The sequence below is a fragment of the Pelophylax lessonae genome (assembly GCF_965119305.1).
Source record: "Pelophylax lessonae genome assembly, chromosome: 9".
Taxonomy (NCBI): Eukaryota; Metazoa; Chordata; class Amphibia; order Anura; family Ranidae; genus Pelophylax; species Pelophylax lessonae.
This window is the reverse complement of record NC_138776.1, coordinates 109,719,231-109,732,938: the sequence shown is the minus strand read 5'-3', so window position 1 is coordinate 109,732,938 and position 13,708 is coordinate 109,719,231. Positions and strand designations below refer to the sequence as shown.

Below are 13,708 nucleotides of genomic sequence, written 5' to 3'. Positions count from 1 at the left end.
CTGCACCGTTTTCCTTTGGCAGCAAAATATTAAAGTTACACAGCTTAGTATTTCTTACTCACTGGATTTTCTGTGGCGCATTGGTGGGATTGGTGTTTGATGTTTACATAGATCACAGATCCTGGAATTTGTTTATTCTATTTACTAATTAGGTGGATTCTGAAGGCAATTGGTTCCACTTGATTTTAGTTGGGGGGTATCAGAGTAAAAGGGGGCTGAAAACAAATGCACGGTACACTTTCGATATTTGTAAAAAATGTGGAACACCATTTACCCTTTTTCTTCCACTTCACAATTATGTGCTACTGTGTTTTGGTCTATCACATAAAATGCTAATAAAATACATTTATGTTTTTGGTTGCAACATGACAAAATGTGAAAATTTCAAGGGGTATGAATACTTTTTCAAGGCGCTGTACATTAATGGTGGTGTTGCAGTGGCAGGATTTGTAATTATAAAAATTTCTATAGACATAAGATTATTCTTTACCAATTCAGCTCTATGTACTTCCAAAGAGTGAACCTTTAATCACAAGCTGATGGCTGCAGTAGCAACCATTAGCCTGTGCGTTTGTCCAGGCAGCTCTCAGCTTCAAAGTTAAAGTGATGCGGCAGCTCCATGACTTTATGGTTCCCAGGCTGTCCTGTGCTCACCGGTGCCCAGAAACACAGCCAGTGGCTGTGGGAGAGAGATTGCAGTGAGACTGAGGCAAAGTGTTGTCACTTCCAGGGCAGCACAGCCAGGGGACACTTCTAACCAAGCTGATCTGTGCTTGGTTAAATAGTGTGAAGGGCAGGGGAGACCCCTAATGTCTCCATAAAGACCTCCTGTCACCTGCCCAATGCTATCACATAGGGGTTTAATAACCACTTGTTCTAGCAATCCAGAAAAAATAAATATAAAAGTAGGAAAAAAAGTGTAAATAAGAAAATTGTCGAAAACCCCCATAGCCCCGCACAACTGCGCAAAGGTGTGCCCAGGGTGTGCATGCTCATGTAAACCACATTCGCACCATACATGTGAGATATCGTCGTGAATGTCAGAGAACAATAATTCTAGCACAAGTGCTAAAGCAGTTAACTCTAAAACTAATGAGCCTTTAAAGGCTTTTAAAAAAAGGGTCACCTATGGGGATTCTTGGGCACCATCGTTATTGCCGATATCACAGGCGCACGCAATTTTAAGATATGGAATGTTTGGTATCTATTTACTTGATGCAACCTCATCTTTTTATATTTTAACTAAAAATGGGTATTATATGGTGTGGTTTTGCGCTAAAGATTTTTGACTTACTGTAAAATCCATTTCTCTGAAGTTCATTGACAGACGCAGCTCCATGTTCTTCTTGACCACTGGGTTATGCTGCCCCCTACCGGAGTATGACATTCGGCAGGAAAAAGCTTTACCACACCTATGGGGCAGTCTCTGCAGGCATACACCCACACACTCTGCTATAGGATTCAGTTTTGTTGCAATAGTGTTTAGAAGAAAAACCCCCATCCCACTTATAATTAGAGGGGCAGGTGCTGCGTCAGTCAATGAACTTCAGAGAAAAGGGTTTTACGGTAAGTCAAAAAAATCCAGGTTTCTCCATCGTTTCATTGACAGACAAAGCTCCATATTCTTCTTGACCATTGGGACATCCCAAAGCAGTATTTGCATGAGGGGAGGGGGGAAAAAAAAAAAAAAAAAAAAAAAAAAACGCAGAAAAGAACGTAATTCCCCAAAGGCTATACCTAGCCAACCAGGTAACATGGAGCTCAACCAGGAACAACTGGAGCTCACCTAGAAAAAAAAAAAAAAAAAAAAACATACACCCTCAAGGAGACAAATTGTTCTTTTAAAACAAAACAGCAGCCTGCAAAACCTTGCGGCCAAAAGAAGCATCCGAGGATGCCAACACATCTACTTTGTAGAATTTTGTGAATGTGTGCACAGACGACCAAGTTGCCGCCTTGCAAACATGCATTACTGATGCCTGATGGCGAAAAGCACAAGAGGCACTATGCGCCCTAGTAGAATGCGCCTTCACAGGGAAAGGAGGAACCTGACCCTTCAGTGAATAAGCCTGTACCACCGTCTGTCTGATCTATCTGGATATGGTCGCAGCAGACGCTCCCAATCCCTTTCAAGGTCCTTCGGTGAGGACAAAGTCTGATTTCCTGAAAGATTCGGTAGCCGCCAGATAAACGAATTGCCCGAGCCACATCCAAAAAACGCAAAGCAATTTCCTTGGGATGCTTGGGCTTAGGACAAAGTGAAGGCAACACGATGTCTTCATTCAGATGGAAATTAGAAACCACTTTAGGAAGAAACAACTAATTAGGTTGAAGTACCACTTTATCTCAGTGGACCACCAGATAAGGCGAACGGCAGGACAGCGCCGCCAATTCAGATACTCTGCGGGCAGAAGTAAGCCACCTAAAGGATTCCTTCCGAGATGGAAGATCGGCCCTTAAAGCAGCAGATCTTCCCTGAGAGGAAGTCTCCAAGGAGAATAGACGACCAACTTTACCAGATCTGCGTAGAAAGACCGGCGAGTCCAGTCTGGGGCCACCAGAATGACCGGAATCCCTTCCACCTCTATCCTGCGCAGAAGCCTCAGCAGGAGTTTAAAGCGGAGGAAAACGCCTAGATCAGTCAATACTGACCCCAAGGAGTCACCAGTGTGTCTGTGGCGAAAGCCAGGAGGATCCCGAGACCTGGCTAAAAACCTCTGAACATTCTCGTTGAGGCAAGAAGCCAACAGGTCGACGTCGGATGTCCCCCACCAGACACACATGAGGTGAAACACCTCCGGGTGCAGAGAACATTCCCCCTGATTCAGCCCCTGACTACTCAGATAATCCGCCTGCCAGTTTTCCACACTTGGGATGTGCACTGCAGAAAGGGCTGGAAAATGTTCTTCCTATTTCAGGATCTCGGCCACCTCCCGGGCCGCTAAGACACTTTTGGTGCCCCCTTGATTGATGTGGCACTGTCCGATTGAATCCGGACTGGATAACCGTGTAAATGATTTGTCCGGAGACTCAGGCAAAGCTTTATCGCTCCAAGTGCCAGAATATTGATTGGAAGTTTGGTCTCTTCTACTGTCCAGGACCACTGGACACAGCTTTCCCAGCACTCCTCCCCAGCCAGAAAGGCTGGCGTCTGTGGTTACCACAGCCCAATACAAGGGAAGGAAGGACTTGCCCTGGCATAGTACTAACGAGTGAAGCCACCATGGAAGAGCAGTCTCTGTGTTGTGACTCAACCGAATCAGTGTCCAAGGACTTTGGATCTTTGTTCCATTTGACAAGAATTTCCCTTTGTAAGGGTCTCGTGTGGAAGTGAGCAAACTGGACCGCCTCAAAGGTTGGACACCATGAGACCTAAGGCTCGCATGCAAATCCGCAGAGGACAGATTGCTGGATAACAGCAAAACCCTCGCTGAAGCGGAGTCCAGAGTCAGGCCAAGATAATCCAGTTTTAAGGATGGTACCAGGGCAGATTTTTTTTTTTTTTTAAATTGATGTTCCAACCAACCTCCTGCAGAGTCCGTACAGCAATTGTCAAGTCACCCAACAGGACTGAATGCGAGTCTGCTCTTAAGAGGAGATCGTCCAGGTACCCCAGTACCACAATCCCCCGTTTTTCACAGTAATGCCAATAACGGAGCCAACACTTTGTTGAAGACCCTGGGGGTAGAAGCAAGACCAAGGGGTAATGCCACAAATCGATAATGCTCCTCCTGCAGGTTTTCAAAAACTGCTGTTAAGGCAGACAGTGGTTGCGACCCAGAGGCCCCCGCAACCGCAAGGATGGGATCAGTAGGTGAAATTTGTTCCTGGGACTCCATTATGAACCCTGGAAAAATGCAGTGTTACTTTAAGAAAATTGCAAAAAAAAAATGGGCTGCATCGCTGCACCAACGGTACTACAAGTCCCAGCCACTAGAACTGCCGACAGCAGGGTGAGCGAGGAAGACCTACAGGGACCCCAATACACATACCACTAATCAATATGGAGGAGGAGAACAGGATCATTCTGCAATATAGAAAAAACAATCTTCACAAGAAGAGGAAATACCTGGGTCTTTCACTAGAGTAAAGGCCTAGCTGCTCCCTGCTGTCCAGCAATCGCCGACTCCAAGAAAGTGACCGCCCAATGCATTCCAATGGGGAAACCACAAAAACATGGCCGCCCATGCACGTCAATAGGGAAGTCTGCAAAATGAGGCTGAACGATTCTACAGCAAAATGGCAGCCCCCACGATGCGCCATGCGGTCTCCAGGACCCCCTAAGGGTCCAAAAGATAAGTGGCATCGGGGGAACACTCATTCACCATATCAAGGATATCGGGTGAGAACCACTCCCGGACAGACTGCCTCTCCACTAGGGGTGGGGGTACTGATGGCCAAGGGGTTCACTGCGACTCGGGCCAAACCAGGTCGTGTGCGTCTTGGCGAGGTGTTTCACTCCCGGGCCAGCCCCCATCCACTGGGGCTCTGTCGTGGCGAGGCCTAGCGCTGGGCTATAACCTGCACACACTCGCTGGCCGAGAGACCTTAAGGACCTAGAATTTCCAGTCCGAAACCCAGTCCGGCTGTTGATTGCAGCTCTCTCTCAGGAACAGAACTAGCTAAAAATGAAAATTTTAAACAAAAAGGTTCCCTTTAAAACAAAAAAGCAAGCTAAGACCAAAGTCCCAAGCGGGAACTAGGTCCTACTCCTAAACTAGGCAGAGACAAACTGAAGCCTATAGCGGAGTGTGTGGGTGCATGCCTGCAGGGACTGCCCCATAGGCGTGGTAAAGATTTTTCCTGCCTAGTGTCCTACTCCTGTAGGGGGACAGCATTAACCCAATGGTTAAGAAGAATATGGAGCCGTGTCTGTCAAAGAACGATAGAGAAATTCATTTTTTTTTTTTACCCCTGAAAATTTGTGTTTAACAGCTGCGCAAATCGCACGTGAAACAAAAATGTGCAACTATTACCTTTTTGTTCTACAGGGCCTCTGCTTTCAGAAAATATTGAATGTTCCTGGATGTTTCATTAATTTTATTGTCAAAAATTACGATTTGTACATGTATGCAGAAGACAAAAAAAAAAAAATTGCTCTGGAGCCAAACAAGAATGTTATTTTCAGTGCTGCGATATAGGTCTAAACAATCTATGTCTAAATGACAAATTTGCAAATGGTGCTTATGAACAACTGCGTCAAAATCCCAAGGAATAAGGTGACAATATACAACAGTGGGTTTCTGCACAGAGAGCCCAGCGAGGTTAAAAGCGAGGGGTAAAAATATACTCAATTTAAAATCCTATAAACCATTTTCAGTACCTGTTGACAGCAAGAAACTAAATTACATCTAAGAGATTACACTATGGTCACAGCACAGCTCTGGCTTGGCATTTGGCAAAAGGTGTGAATTCATTCTAATTCTGTTTTTTTATGACCATTATGATTGAGCTAGTATTTTTACTCTAGATAAATCACAGGTGTGAAAAGCAGACTTTTTGTATCCACAGCTAGGATTTCAGCTGCCAGAATTAGGAATGATCTCATCCGGTGTTGCTAAAGCAACAGAAACATTTTATTTTACTTTGCCTGTTCTTTAATCATTTCTGCTACAAAAAGGTAATTATGTAACATGTCTCAGAGGATGCACGTTGATATATTTCTAACAAAAACAATGTATCCAACTAGGCCAGCGCTAGTTATTTTTATACTTGCTACAGTCTTTAACCCATTACTACCTTAAGAGACTTGATGTCTCAGAATGTTGAAATCCATCATATGCAATCGCTGCTCACTACCTGCCTTCTACCCCCAAAACGACAAAACAGCTGGCGTTTCACAGATATGGTCTGCACAAAATGTACTGCCAGTACTGAAAACTACAACTGTACAAAAACAAATAAGTTACACTGCCAGCACCCATAACTCTCACTTGTACCTCAACATTTAAAAAGGAAACCGCTGGTCAAAAGCAAAAAAAAAAAAAAATATATATATGTAAAAGTGAAAAAGAAAAAAACACCCACACTAGATTTCTGTCTTGACGTCTTTTCTCTGGTGTTTGACAGACGCAGCTCCATATCTTCTTTGGCCCGTGGGTTATGCTGCTCTTCCTAGGAGGACACTAGGCGGAAAAAGGGTTAACAAAAGTTAACCAACCTAACTACGCCTATGGGGCAGTCCCAATTCCTGCTCTAGGATCTCAGTTTTGTAACAAGTAGTGTCAAAAAATTAAATAACCCAACTCCACAGAGGGGTGGGTGCTGTGTCTGTCAATGATCAGAGAAAAGGATTTTACGGTAAGGTAAAAATGCAGTGGTTTTCTCTTTCGTTCATTGACAGACACAGCTCCATATCTTCTTTGACCTGTGGGACGTCCAAAAGCAGTATCAAAATGAGGGGTGGGAAGAACACCGCAATAAAATACTTCCCAAATGCAAAACGTAGCCAAGCAGGTAAAAACAGGAGCTCAACCAGGAACTGGAGCTCATCTGACAAAAAAAGTACACCCTCAAAAGAGGACTAATTCTCTCCAACAGCGGTCTGCAAACCCTTGCAGCCAAAAGGAGGCATCCGCAGATGCCAACACAGCCACCTTATAAAAATTTGTGAAAATGCACACAGGCGACCGGGTGGCCACCTTCCAAACCTGCACCACTGACGCCTGACGACGAAAGCCCCAAGAGGCACTAAGCGCCATGTAAAATGCGCCATAACAGGGAAAGGAGGATCCTGGCCCTTAATGGCATAGGGCTTGCACCATCGCCTGCCTATCCATCTGGAAATGGTCGCAGCAGATGCGGTGAGCCCCGAACAGGGTCCACCCACAAGGACAAATAGGGAATTTGAGTTTCGGAAAGACTCGTTGCTAGGTACACCCTGATTGCCTGAGCCAAATCCAAAGAATCTGGGGATAAGCGCAGGTTGGTAGGAAAGAACCTCTCTGGAGGAGACGACCGAAAATTTGATCTTGTAGCCGGACCGAATCAGCTCCTGGACCCACTTGTCTTGAATCAGGGAGAACCACTGGTCTGGAAAGAAACAAAGACGTCCTCCCCCACCCCAGATACAGGTAAGAGCGCCCCTTCAGGGGAAGAGGTGTTTGTCTGCAGGCCTGGAAGGACCCGCTCTTGGCATACCAGACCAAGTCCTCGTGGAGCCTGCGGAGGTGGTCTTTCCAGGGAGGCTCCAAACAGACGATTCCCCACAAAGGGAAGATCACATAAGGTCATCATTTTAGCCTTATGCACCGAAAGATCATTGCTGTCACGGACAACCCAGAGACTAACGGACCCGCATACATAGAGGCATCACAGACTAACTGCAACCCATAGACCAACTAGTCTACCAGCTCCGCAAAAGCAGGAGGAAGCGGTTCCCCCTCCAGGTCCTGGGGCAAAAACTTTGCCCACTATGTAAAGTCAGGGACACCATGCTATGGTGAACACCAGCCTAAGGACTGAAACAGCCATAGAAACATGTGACGGACCAAAGTCTTGCTCACCAATCAAAAGGATCTTTAAAAAAAAAAAAAAAAAAAAAAAAAAAAAAAAAATCGGCGACTCCTCCCACCGGAAATGGGGCAGAATTATTCAGCCTGGAGACCCGAGAGTCCACCACAGGTGGGACTGCCCACATACTTGACATACTCCTTAAGGGATACCATCTATTGAAACGCTTAGGCACCGCCATATTGCATTTAGAACAACTCCACTGACTGGGAAAAGGCAGACTCCCTTCCGCTGCTCCATCAACCCAGTCAGCAGCCCGAATAGCCTGGTCATCAACTGACAGCCTGGCCAGCAGGCCGCAAAGCCACGGCCTAAATTTAGGGCCTGATCCGGCCGCGTGAGTTGAGAGTCTGCCGGCAGCTGTTCGCTTGATTAGCAGCCCGGTTAGGAGCTCCGACAGCTTGGTCAGTCACTCGGACAGCCAGCTCCCGTCAGCCGCGAGTAGGACGCAGCCCCAACTTTCGGCCCGACCTGGCGCGCATCTGTTGGCAACCGCCCCCTGCAGTCATGCACAGTGCTGTACCCACTGGCCTGTTTAGCCATCTGTTGGGTAATTCCCCAGGTATAAGCTAATATAAAACAAAAAAAGTGTGAGAGGATACAGGTGATGTCATAACCCAAATATGGGTAATGACTTGTTAATGGGTGGGCGAAGCCTGCTGCGTCCAGATGGAATTCGAAAGGGTGCCAATGACAATGGAATGTAAACAACTTGTAACAGTGCACCAGAGGGAGATCAGTCTGTGAATGAAGGCACACTAAGAATATGTTTATAGTTTTACAATTTAGTCTGTCTGCATTGATCTCACTCTGGTGCAGTTATAGCCTGTAAAAAAAAATATGTAAACAAAATTGGTAAAGATCACAAAAATGTTTTGGGTGAATTGAATACTTTTGCGATAAATACCGCACATTTTAAGGTAAAAATTAGTGCAGTATTGAAAGGATAAGTTCACCTGAGAAAAAGGGTATTACTTTTCAAAAACAGCACAGCTGTGCGGGGCTCAACCCACAAGGCCGCATCATTCCTTTAGATTCCTGTAAATTAATAAACTACAAGTCCCGCCACCGTGACATTTGGACTCTTAGTTTCAGTGGGCTGTGGGGGGGCATGATAAGCACTCCTGTAGTCAACCTACATGTACTCCTTTAAAACGTAAAGGCTGTACAGAGGTACAGGCTGAAAGCTGGAGGACATACTGTATCTGCAGGAGCCCAAATTGCTTTCAAAGCTCCTGTAGGAAAAATTAATAATTGCAGTTATAATATACATTATATATATTCTATTTATTCTGCAAAGTAAATTTAGCCTTTAACACTTAAGTGTAGTGACTTCTTTGTTACATTGTGCAATGCATGTGGTTGCAGAACACTAGTAAGGAGTTTAGGGTTTAAAAAGGGCAATACAAAGCCTCTGTAGCGCCTGTCAAGTACTCTCTAAGAAAATCTTTGGTGAGACTTCTTTAGGCCTCATGCCCACCGGCATTTGCCCAGCTCTCCTAATTGCCTCTGGAATGGCAAAACAAAAGCAGCATCAAAAACATGCCTAAAACCATGCTTTCGTAAATGTGTTTAGAAGCATTTAGGCATGTCAAGAACTTAAGGCTTTAATTCATTTTATTGGCCAGAATAATAATGTATTCTGACCAGTAAAATGATTAAATGTTCAAGTGTTAATTGCACCTAGCATTAATTCATGTTTAGGTGCGTCAAGCATTTTTCTGCCAAAATGCTGCTGCTGCTCCTGGACACACCAACATTGGGTTTTTCTTTATGACTCTAAAAACCTGTAAACACCTATATGTGCATGGATACATAGGCTAACATCATGGAGTGTTTACAGACGGAAAAAAAAAAAAAAAAAAAAAAAAGGATCAAACGCGCCTAAAAGCGGCATCTAATGTCCAGTTCGCATGAGATCTTAAAGTAGTTGGCTTCCAACCTGTAATGTAGGATATTTGTTACATTTTGTAATAGCATAGTACCTGATATGGCCAGCTTTCCTGGGCAGGCAAAGCGTTCCCTTATACCAGCATCTGATGACCTACAAAAGAAACAAACCCATGAATACTAAAATGACCCATAAAGTAAAGTAAACATTTAAAGGCTATTAAAAAATTCCCCTCACCGCTCTATTGAAAACAAGGAGGGGGGGAAAAAAAAAAAAAAAAAAGTTTAGACTACATATACCCAACATGGACTTCAGCTAATTTTCTGTTTAGTCCTTTGCTTTTAGTCGCCTACTCACTCATACACAGATTCGTTATTGCTTCCAGGCAGTTTTAACACAGTTGAGATACAAATGGTTTATCAGAATTCACATTCCACAAACACTCAGAGTGAATGTGGCCTAAGAGCCAGTTCACATAGGCGCGACCCGACTTTGCCGGGCGACCTGTGAAGTCGCGGTGCGCAGTTCGCACCGCGACCTCGGAGCGGCATGCACGGACTTCATATCATTGAAGTCAATGCAGGTCGCTCCAAAGTAGTACAGGACCCTTTTTCTAAGTCGGAGCGACTTGTGTCGCTCCTATTAGAACGGGTCCTGTGCTAATCTATGGCAGGCGACCCACGACGACTTGTCAGGCGACCAGGTCGCCTGACAAGTCGCCCCAGTGTGAACCGGTGTAACGTGAGAATTACCTACCCCATGAGAAAAACCTACCCTCGTCACTTCCGGCCAGGAACAGCTGAGCAGCGCAGCAGTGCGCATGCTCACAGCCCCGGATACCCAATGAGAGCTGAGGACCTGACTAGTGCGCATGCGCACTAGTAGGAAATTATCATGGAGTCCGTGAAAAAAAACCTACCCACGCCACGCTTACATTAAAACAAGTGTGCTGCAATATAAGTAATCTCCGCTCCTGTCCCTGTCACTCCCCTGATCTTGGCTAGTAAATATAAAAGCGGGTCTCGGCTCCGTGATTTATGTTGTCATACATCCGCCGCCGCTTTTATATTTACTAGCCGAGATAAGGGAAGTGACAGGGACAGGAGTGGAGATCACTCGTATTGCAGCACAGCTGTTTTAATGTAAACGCCGCCTTAGACACAGTGCCGTGCAACCGGAAGTGACGAGGGTAGGTTTTTCTCACGGGTAGGTAATTCTCACGGAACACCGGCTCTAAGGCTCACTTCACAACTATGCATGTTGCTTTTTGATGTGCTTTCAGACACGCATTTTTCCATGTGTTTGGCACTTTTGATTCTTTCTTTGGTCAAATTGTTGTTGTACAGATTAAATAAAGCAAAACACATCGAAAACGCATTAGAAATGTGTCAAAAACACAGGACTTGCATTTTTAATGCATGCCCATTGACGTCCATTACATGCAAAATGTCGCATTTTGCAGGGAAAAAAGTCCCGACCCTTTCCAAAAACCCAGAGGCACAAAAATGCATTGATGTGAACGTATTCCATAGGAACCCACGTTAAAAAAAAAAAAAAAAAAATGAAATGCGTTTCTGCAAAAAGCATGAAACCACGCATTAGTACCAATGAAGCCCAAGTGGTGCTTAATTCCAGGTGGGTCCTGATGGGCTTTGTCAGTCCCTGGCTTTGTTGGATATTCCAACAGTGTCCTCTCCTTGCCATAATTTCCAACACATGTACACCTGGGGATTTTAGGTATCGTTCCCAACTTGGGGTAGGGCCACTAGAAAAAAAAAATAATAAGGCATACAGCTAAACTTTATTTGCAAAGTTTAGATTCAAGTGTAAGTAAAGCAAACAATTTTATTTATTTATATTTTTGAGAATGTGTTAAGGCCCCCCTGTCAGGTTTTTATTGACGCAAGCGTTTCCTCTGGGTAGATTCACTCTCTCCGCTTGGCTAGTTCTGGGGACCATTATCCCACTTTGAGCAATAACCGGATCAGGAGGTGGGTGAAATCTTACAACAGGGACACCTGTTCTGGTGGCAGAGGATATACTCTCATTTTGGAGAGATTTCCTATTGCCATCAGTTGTGCCGCTGGGAAAAGGCAAAAAAAAAAAAAGTTGCTTTCTACACATACATTAAAAAAAGGCCAGATTTTTATAGGGGTTTACCATTCTTTCCAATAATTCTAGTTAACTGGCAATTGCCTGAAATATAAAGGTCCAGAAAGTGAGAGAAAAATACAAATGGCTCTGCAGTAAATACGCAGTCTATACGTTAGGAGGAATTTCCTTAAGGCTACGTTCACATCTTGGCGTTGCTATTACAGGCGTTTATGGGCGTTTTTAGATTGACTAGAGACCAATGGAAAACGCCTGTAATCTGCCTAAAAAGAAGCTCATGTACTTTTTTGAGCGTTGGGCGTTTTGCTCATGGCATCAAAACGATCAGATGTGAACAGGGGCCATTGAAATGAATAGGATTTGTCTTGTTGGGTGTTTTGAGAGCTGATCCTAGAGCAGAAAAACTCCCCAAAACGCCTACATGTGAACGGAGCCTAAGAGGGACAGATCGATTTATTATTTGTTTAATAGTATAGGGCTTTCAATAGCGGATTCTGACTATTTGGACAGAAAAAAAAAAAAAAAGCCTAAGGGGCAAGCTAGAAAATTTTTATGGTACTTTTTAACACAAATGTCCGATTTTTATTTACTGTTTAGGAATCGTACGGAAATAAATCAAATAGAAAATATTGTGCAATGAATGACCAAGAAGACGCTAGTTTGTAGCTCCATTTGCCTTTTGTAATTTGAGAGTTTTAATATGCACCTTTGTGGAAAAATTGGACAATGTTTCGTCTGATTTTCCCATAGTGTACACTATTACACCCGATAAACCTACATTACCAGGATAATGAGCCAACTTGAATAGGCCAAAAAAAAAAAAAAAGAAGTTTTTTGTACAAGCATACAATGTGCAATGAAATAATGTGGCCAGCAGATGGTACCAAACAACCATTCTTTCAGAAAACAGTATATGGATTTAAACAAAGTTATCCACAAGCAGAAACATTTACAAAAAGCAATTTGTCTTTTGAGAGCTCGCACAGATTTTTTGTTTTAAAATACATGTTCTGTGCAAAATGTTTATAATTCATTCTATATAGGTCGTTTTAGGTCATATACTTCAAGAACTCCCTGTCATAATTCCTAATTGTGTAGCCAGCTCAACGGCCATTTCACGCCAAGCACATCAGGAGCTCCTTGGCGGGAAACGGCCATTGAGCTTGGCGATATGCTTGAGGTCCAGCCGCCATTCTACGTTTAGGTTGGCAGAAGTGTATTTTGGCACTACAAGTTTCTCATTGCACTTTAGGCCTCATGCACACTGGAAGTTATCAGAATGTCAGTAGAAAGCTGTAGGAGTTTCAGCTTTTTTTGCAGTAGCGTTTTTTAGCTTTTTTTTTTCCAACTGTAGCCTTTCGCTTTTTTTTTTTTTTTTTTTTTTTTAGCAAAACTATATTCCCACAAATGCTTTACGGCTCAAAAACATTTTTCAGTGTTTTTTTTTTTTTGCACCATTTTGATGTTTGAGAGATCCATCACAGTCTGACAGTGGCAATCAGAGGAAAGATATCATCACCGGTCCTATAATTTAGGCAGCAATTGTTTCTGCTGCCCGGCAGAGGCAAATATTGCACAGGTGACATTTTCTACCCTTGGCAACAGAGCACTTTCACTCTTGCACTGGATTCATTTCTCTGGACACCTTCATATGATCGAGGACACTTTTTCATATATCTGTTCATTTTATTTTTGACAGTCACATGTATATTGAGTGATCAAGCACTTTTTATTCACATCATTTATTGATATGGACATTTTTGTTTTAATCAAGGACACGTTATGAGATTTATCTTTATTTGCATTTTCGTTTGTTGATGTGTATTGGATGGACGTATAATTTGAGATTTATTAATTTTGATTATAGCGCTGCAATTTCCTTTTATATAAACTCTTACATATACTGTATCTCCTGAAGTGACTAGCCGCAGGTAATACACATCAATGAAATCCTCCTATATAAATAATAATTTTATCTGCAGTCTTCTCTTCATCTGTTCAAATTGCTGAACTTATAAAGCTTGTCACAGAGAGCTGAAGTTACACACTGCAGAGGTAAGTGAAGAGAGCTCTGAAAACTGATTGGAGATAACAACACCCCCCCCGCTCACAGAAACAGAGATGAGACGGTCAATCTACCGGAGATCCTTCCCGTGTCACCATTTTTCTCTTGTTGCTGACAGCAGGGGAACA

The 13,708-nt window shown here is 43.6% G+C and overlaps 1 protein-coding gene across 1 annotated transcript in view; it reads right to left on the bottom strand.

The window, feature by feature from the left end:
- Positions 1-13,708, bottom strand: part of RTKN2 (rhotekin 2) — a gene marked incomplete at its 5' end in the record, with an annotated part of 154,299 nt that overhangs the window by 126,015 nt on the left and 14,576 nt on the right. Inside the window, one exon of the mRNA XM_082268252.1 lies at positions 9,498-9,556. Coding sequence (XP_082124378.1) covers positions 9,498-9,556 — 59 coding nt within the window. The remainder of the gene's footprint in view (positions 1-9,497; positions 9,557-13,708) is intronic.